Source organism: Colobus angolensis, unplaced genomic scaffold (genome assembly GCF_000951035.1).
Source record: "Colobus angolensis palliatus isolate OR3802 unplaced genomic scaffold, Cang.pa_1.0 Scaffold437, whole genome shotgun sequence".
In the NCBI taxonomy this organism is placed as follows: Eukaryota; Metazoa; Chordata; class Mammalia; order Primates; family Cercopithecidae; genus Colobus; species Colobus angolensis.
Window position 1 is genome coordinate 212,031 of NW_012117788.1, and position 7,294 is coordinate 219,324.

The window sequence follows — 7,294 nt, forward strand, 5'->3', positions numbered from 1 at the left end:
TTCTCACCCCGCGCCCTTCTCCTCCTGCGCCCTTCTCACCGTGCGCCCTTCTCCTCCTGCTCCCTGGCCCCTGCTCCAGGGTTTCACCCCCATACACCCTTTCCTCCTCTTCCACTCAAGGCCGGGGGGCCAGGGCTCTCCCTGCAGAAGGGAAGGTCTGCAGCAGAGCTGGACTGTGAGACTCACAGCTTCCACTTCCCTTTTCATCCCTTTCTGTCCGGCCCCCACCCGCTTCTGGTCTAAGGAAACTGACAGACACATCCACACCCTCTTTACCTCTTCTCCACGTCCTCTCTGGAGGCCTTACCCGCAGGCACGCCGGGAAGGGAAAGGGCTTCTCTGCCCTGCCTTCATCACCCTGCCTGTTCTGCAGGCCTGAATGTCCAGTGCCAGGGAGTGGCAAGCCCACTGCCCGCCAGCTCCCCACCTCCCAGGGCCCAAGCACCAGAAACAGCTCGTTCTGTGCTTCTGGTCTGAAGTGAGCCATCCAGAGAAGGTTAATGCCCTAATCAGTGGCCAGCTGTTTGGTGGCTACTGGGAGATGTGTGTCTCTGGAAGGCACGAGCCCGGGGTGGAGCAGAGAACTGCCCCACGTGGGACCAGCCCCGCAGCCAGGGACAATGCCCGAGGGACATAGGAGTGGGTGTGAGGTCTGCATGTGGGGACAGTACCTCAGTGGCAGCCTCACCCCTGCTCTGGACAGCAGTTTTGGTTTTCTGTTTTAAAAATCCCCGCCCCCCAATAAAATACGTCCACTAGAAGTGTGTGGTGGTCAGCGCTTGGTGTGAGGAGCGCTTGGTGGATACGGGCGTACGCCTTCATGGATAAGGATGGTGTCGCTCAGCCAGATCTCTCCTTCCTGACGGGTCCTTCTCAGGAGCTGTCCTCCTTCTCAGCTGAGCAGGTGGCCCCTCCTGGCCTCTCTCTCAAATTCCTCCCTCCTGAAGGCCCAGGAAGCAGAGACAGGAGCCCTGGAACCTGCCTCTGTGAGGGGACAGCTCCAGCTGGAGTGGGCTGTCAGCTTCGAGGCCTCTTGGGGACCAGCCGTCGCCCCACTCCCCATCCCTGAACAGCAGCAGGGCCCTGGGGAGCCGCTGCTAATCCAGGAGCAGGGAGTGCTGGGCCCAGCAGACACCCTCCGGCTACAGCGTCTTCATCTGGCGGCGGCTCCACATGCCTCGCTTGGAATGGAAGTGATGGAAGAAATTCCTGAGGGACAGCCGCTCCACTTCCAGGCCCGCTTGGAGGATCCTGAAGGAGGAGGAGCCGGATGAGCCAACAGAAGCACAGGAGGCAGCTGGGGGCCCCTCCGCCTCTACCACAGACCCTCTGCTCGCTCCCCACGGGGCAGGGAAGGCAGGTGGACTGGAAGGGTGTGGGCTTTGAAGCCAGGCGGCCTGGGTTTGGATCCAGCTGCATGACTGGGTGAGTCATGCCTTCTTTCAGAGCCTGTCTGCTCATCTCCAGAAGGAGGATGGTTATCACATATGTGTAATGAGAGGATAATGTGTGATAGAGAATTCTATCTATCATTACAGTAGACATACTACGTACACATCAGAGATGGTGAAGACGAGAAGGATGGATGCTGAGGGCTCAGCACAGCTCCTGGCACACTCTGAGTGCCCCACAACTGGCGCCTCCAGGGGACACGTCGCAGACGGAGGGAGGCAGGGCTGCACCAGGACATCGCCCAGGCCCTCCCCATGCCTTTTCTGCATGCACAGCCTGCAGGGTGTTCCTCCCACAGGGAGGCCTGCACTTCCGGCAGGGCCGAGAGTGGCCGAACTGGATTCCTGAGCCTCCAAAGAGGCAGGAGGTTCAGGGCTGTACGGGAGCATCGCAGCAAAAGCCCAGTACAAAGATCCAGGTGGAGGTGACTGCTGGACCCGGCTTCCCGAATCAAGGCTTCCGGCTGCCTTGGGGGCTCCTTTGATCTAAGACCCTTTTTATGAGATCCCAGTTATCTAAGTTCCTTTAACTTCCCCCTTTTCGCCTCAAATTCTCTTAGTTTGTCACCCTCCTTTTCTTCCCTCCACGGGAAAAAACAATAGACCTAGTTTTCAAGCCTCGAACACTTTAGTGAGTGAGATTTGGCGCAAGTTATCAGCTTCTCTACAAGACTCAGTCTTGTCATCTGGAAAACGGAGATCATGACGCCTACCTCACTGAGGTCTGGGGAGAAACAAACAAGGTAACGGATGTGGATGGCCTGCCAAGTATAGGGACCTGGTACCTGCTGGATGCATTTTGTTCTGCCTCTCGAGAAGCAGTGAGCGTCTTCGTGTCAAGGTTCTGTCCCCAGTGCTCCTGACCTTGCCCTGTCCACCTCCTGTAGACGCTGTTCCAGCACTTAGAGCCTTCTGAAGGGTACCCTCCCTTCTCCTTTGCTCCCTCCCCATAGGCTCAGATCTCAAGGTGGCATCCTCTCTCTGCCCCTTCTCTTGGCAGCACATTTCTTGAAAGAGGAACCTCACACAGAATGGCCTCCGCCGCCTCAGCACCCATGGCCTGGTGTCCCCGCCCAATCTTGCTCTCCTTGTCCACCTGCCAAGGCAGCAGCTTGTACTCTGTTCTCCTCTGAGGCTTTTCATCTCATTGACCCTTTCCTCCTGCTCCAAACCCCCAGGACCCTTGGTGTCTCATGACTCGGTACCTCCTGGATATCCTCTTGCCCTTTAGTGGTCTCCACTGTCTCTTCTGCTGGCCCCCAAGTCTTTCCTGACCTTTGTCAGGTCTGCTTATCCATCCCACAACTCTGGGCTCCCCGCTCGGCAGCTGAGGGAGGTGCACTACCCTCGGGCCGGGGAGGACGCAGTCTCTCCCACAGTGCCCTGCTTGGTGCTGAGAATGTTACGGTTACGTCTACACTCGATATACCTGCTACACAGTGTACCGGGCATGTTCATTTTCACACCAACCCTGTGACACAGACAGAGGGCGAATCACACCCCTCTAATGGAGCAACTGAGTCCCAGTGAGGCCAGCGATTTGAGGGCGTCCTCTGAGTTCAGTGCTCTTTACCGCGCACTGGGACTCCGCGCCCGAGGGGGACGGCCAGGCTGCCGTAGCCTGGCTGCCTGCCTAGAGCGCCTAAAGGGACGGAATTCCCAAGCCTCGTGGATGCCTCCTTCCCAGTCACCTGTCCAGCAGCTCCCAGTCTTCCCCGCCCCAGCGGTCTCGGAACTCCTTGGTGTTCATGCCCCCAATCCTGTCCAGGTCAGACTTGTAGATGCCAAGCAGCCCGAACCCGTTCACCTCCCAGTAGCCTGTGAACAGACAGACAGGAGCTTCGGTTGAGATGAGCCAGAGGCCAGGAGGAGGAAGGAAGGCGGCTTCCAGGCTGTGTGCCTAGAGCCTCTTCTGAAAGTCAGAGGCTGGGGGTGAGGGAGGCTGAAAACTGTCTTAGCTGAACAAGTACTTTGCCTGTTTTGGAGGAAAAGCCTCCTATCTAAGGTTCAGGACTCAGCAGTGATTCCAGGCTGTGCCCGCGGGCTGACGACGGTCCCACAAAGGGATCGGACAGCGGCAGCCACTGAAGACACAGCTGTGTGTCCGCTGAGCTGCCCATTTCCCTTCCCACGGGCAGGGAGCCTGCCCTTCTCCGTCTTCGGATCCTCACAGGGCATAGCATCTGGCACACAGCAGTGCTTAGTAAATGCGTGATGAACGAATGAAGGAGAAGACGAGGCAGGCGGTGTGCACTGCTGCACCTGCTGTGTGGCTGTCAGCTCAGCCCAAGGGGACCCTGTCTGGTGAGTTTTCCAGGGGACTGAAGGCCACAGGAGAGCAGGGTGGGGCAGGGGAGGAGGAAGCTGACACAGATAGGACTGCTCCCAGCTCTGGAGTGAAGAGCCAAGACCAGAGAAGTCTTTCCTCCCTCCCCTGTCTGAGCAGGGCTCACCCTCAGGCCACTGGGGGGTGGCCCCACAATGCAGCCTCATCACCATGGGGGCAAAGGCCATCTTTCCCTCCACACAGTGCTTCCGAATGGCATCGATGACTCCAGCTGGGAAGTGGATGTGGAGGTCACAGAGGAAGATGATGCTGTGTGGGTCCTGGGGACAGATGTGGGCAGGGTCAGCAGACCTTGCAGACCAGAGCTAGGAGGTCAGGCCACCCTCTAGGAGAAGCCTCGGAGTCTTCACAAACTCCCACAAAACCAACTGCTGGGCAGAGATCCACAGTGCTGAACATCGGAGCACAGTTCTTAGCCAACAGAGTGAATTCTGACTCCTCCCCACTCTTTATGGGCTCCAAGGACCCTGGACAACAGGGTAAATGCTCCACTGTGATCTGCTGGTCCCACCCCGGCACTGGCCTGCAGCACAGCACAGGGTCCTTCCTGTGTCCTCACTCCTGTCCTCCCTGAGGGGCTCACCCCCTCATACACCCCAAATGTCTCTCTACCTCTTAACCAGCCTTTAATTCCATCTTGCAAGCCCCATCCAGGCCCTTTACCGTCACGAGGTCTATGCCAGCCTGAAGTCCAGCTGAGCGTTCAAAGTTTCCACTTAGCTTCACGTACTGGTAGCTGCAGGAAGGGGACAGAGGGCTGAGTGTCAGGACTCAGCTGTGGTGGTCCCCTGGAGGAAGTTGGCAGGCATAGAAGAGAGATGATGTGTGCTCCCGAGAAGGGATTATGGGCAGGTGAGCCCTCTGGGAAAAGTTGGAGACTAGGAGTGAGGAAGGCTGGGCAGGACTCCTGGCTCTCCCCTGGACCCAGCAGCCCGAGGACTTTAGGACAGACGTGGCCCACGCCACCCCCTGGCCGGTGGTCCCCCTCACCTCCGCAGCTTGGACCTCTTCAGTGCCATCTCAACATCCATGTCCTCACTGCTATAGTCAGTGACGATGATGTTGAAATGTGGGTCGCCGGTGACCAGGAACAGGTTTTCCATGTCTTTGATGAATTGCTGCACCCAGCGTGCCTGGTTCTTCACTACCCCAGGGGGTCAGGCAGGAGAGAGAAACACAGACAAGGCAAATATGAGCGGATGAGGGCCTCCACGCCCAGCTCCCACGTGAGTCAGGAGGGCCCATCGGACCTTGGCTGAGGGGACAGTGCAACTCTGCAAAACCATTAGCAATGCAGCACAGAGACACGAGGCGGAGGGAGTGCTCACCAGCTAAGGGGGCCTCTGCATCCTGCCCCCACGCACCCTCCTCCCAGGCAGGGGGCCCACGAGAAGGCCTTGGCTGGGGCTCGTCGTCAGGAGCCCTGCCACGTTCTACTAGTGAAACTGTTACCTGTCCTATCCCCATCGTGCTATCTCCATTGTTACACTCCGGCCTGTTGTGTGTGCCTCCTTCTCGTATAAAACCCTGCTAATCACTTCATTAAGTACCCTCCGTCTTACTTCCCCAGACCAATGATCATCCCCCGTGCTAGCAGCCCCAGTCGTCACACCCAACCCTGAAACCCAGTGTGACAGAGCGAGCACTGGCCTATGAGGCAGGGTTTGTTTTTAGCACCAACATTTACTAGCCACACAACCTTAAACGGGTGACTTTCCTGTTGTGAGCCTCAGTTTCCTTGACCTAAGGTGCTCTTTCTCAGAATGATGCTTATGGGATCAACTCAGTGAAAGTAGATGCGGGCGCTCCCGACAGTGCGAGGACCCTTCCCTGAGAATGCCGAGGCTCGGCTCGAGGCTCACCAGGCACAACGAAGTGGACCACGGCTCGGTGATTCCAGGAGAAACCCTGGGGCCAGCACAGCCTGGGTTCTTGGGCCCGGGTATTCAGGACCTGTCTCCGACGGCTGTGTGGGTCCCAGACCAGGCCTTGCAGGTTCCGGGCCTCAGCCTCCTCCCCACCAGCTGGGTTGATGCCCTGCCAGCCTCGCGCAGACACATACTCCGAGATCCGCACCACGCGCTGGCCTTGTTCCAACAGTTCAAGCTCCAAGAGGTAGCGGCCCCCACGCAGCTGGTCCTGACGCTTCTCCACGTTCACAATACGCTGTAGCTGGTACCTCCTGCGGCAGAAAGCGTGGGGAGGTTGAGTAATTCCCTTCCACACTGTGAGGGTAGCATATTGTGTCAGAAGCCTGCAAGGCTAATTGTCGGGAGACCCTGGTTTTTGTCCCAGCTTTGCCGCTGGTTGGCTGTAGGGCCTCAGGCAAGATTCGCAATCTCTCTAGCGTTCGCTGCCTGGGTCTTTAAAAACGTACCTACCGAACTGTGACGATCTCGCAGGTCTTTCACAGCTCCAAGATTCTAAGCACATGAGGTAAGAGGGGTCACACCGAAGAGGTTCCTTGAGAAACCTCAATAAAAATGGTCGAATCAACATTCCATGAGACAAAAGGAGTTATAAGATAAATGTCAATTGGTTGGCTCTAAATCATTAGTCAGTAGAGAAATAAAAATCAAAACCACAAGGTGATACCATTTCACACTCATCAGGACGGCTATCTAAAACAAAACACGATGCCGGGCGCGGTGGCTCACACCTGTAATGCCAGCACTTTGGGAGACCGAGGCGGGCGGATCACAAGGTCAGGAGATCGAGACCATCCTGGCTAACACGGTGAAACCCCGTCTCTACTAAAAATACAAAAAACTAGCCGGGTGAGGTGGCGGGCACCTGTAGTCCCAGCTACTCGGGAGGCTGAGGCAGGAGAACGGCGTGAACCCGGGAGGCGGAGCTTGCAGTGAGCTGAGATCCGGCCACTGCACTCCAGCCTGGGCGACAGAGAAAGACTCCATCTCAAAAAAATATATAAATAAATAAAATAAAAAGGCCAGATGAAGTCCTAACACCTGTAGTCCCAGCTACTCGGGAGGCTGAGGCAGGAGAACGGCGTGAACCCGGGAGGCGGAGCTTGCAGTGAGCTGAGATCCGGCCACTGCACTCCAGCCTGGGCGACAGAGAAAGACTCCATCTCAAAAAAATATATAAATAAATAAAATAAAAATAAAAGATAAATAAAACAAAACCAGTGAAAAGAAACGAGTGTTGATAAGGACGTAGAAAAACTGGAATCTTCATACACTGCTGATGGGATGTGAACTGATGCAGTTGATTTGAAAAGCAGAGGGGCAGTTCCTCAACATGCTAAACAGAGTTACCACATGACCCAGAACTTCTGCTCCTAGATATATACCGAAGATAACTGAAAGTATGTTCACATAAAAGCTTATGCATGAACGTTCATTGCAGCATTTTATTTGTAAGAGTCAAAAAGTAGAAACAACCCAAATGTCCTTCAACCGATGGATAGAAACACAAAATGCAGGCCGGGCGCGGTGGCTCAAGCCTGTGATCCCAGCACTTTGGGAGGCCGAGA

General features: G+C 56.2%; 1 protein-coding gene across 1 annotated transcript in view; it reads right to left on the reverse strand.

Annotated features, from left to right (window-relative positions):
- B4GALNT3 (beta-1,4-N-acetyl-galactosaminyl transferase 3) overlaps window positions 1-7,294 on the reverse strand; it is a 33,085-nt gene continuing 25,791 nt past the window's right edge. Inside the window, exons 14-19 of the mRNA XM_011957123.1 lie at window positions 5,661-5,980; window positions 4,789-4,942; window positions 4,462-4,534; window positions 3,905-4,058; window positions 3,143-3,269; window positions 1-1,251 (exon numbers count right to left, since the gene is read on the reverse strand). Coding sequence (XP_011812513.1) covers window positions 1,143-1,251; window positions 3,143-3,269; window positions 3,905-4,058; window positions 4,462-4,534; window positions 4,789-4,942; window positions 5,661-5,980 — 937 coding nt within the window. The 3' untranslated portion in view covers window positions 1-1,142. The remainder of the gene's footprint in view (window positions 1,252-3,142; window positions 3,270-3,904; window positions 4,059-4,461; window positions 4,535-4,788; window positions 4,943-5,660; window positions 5,981-7,294) is intronic.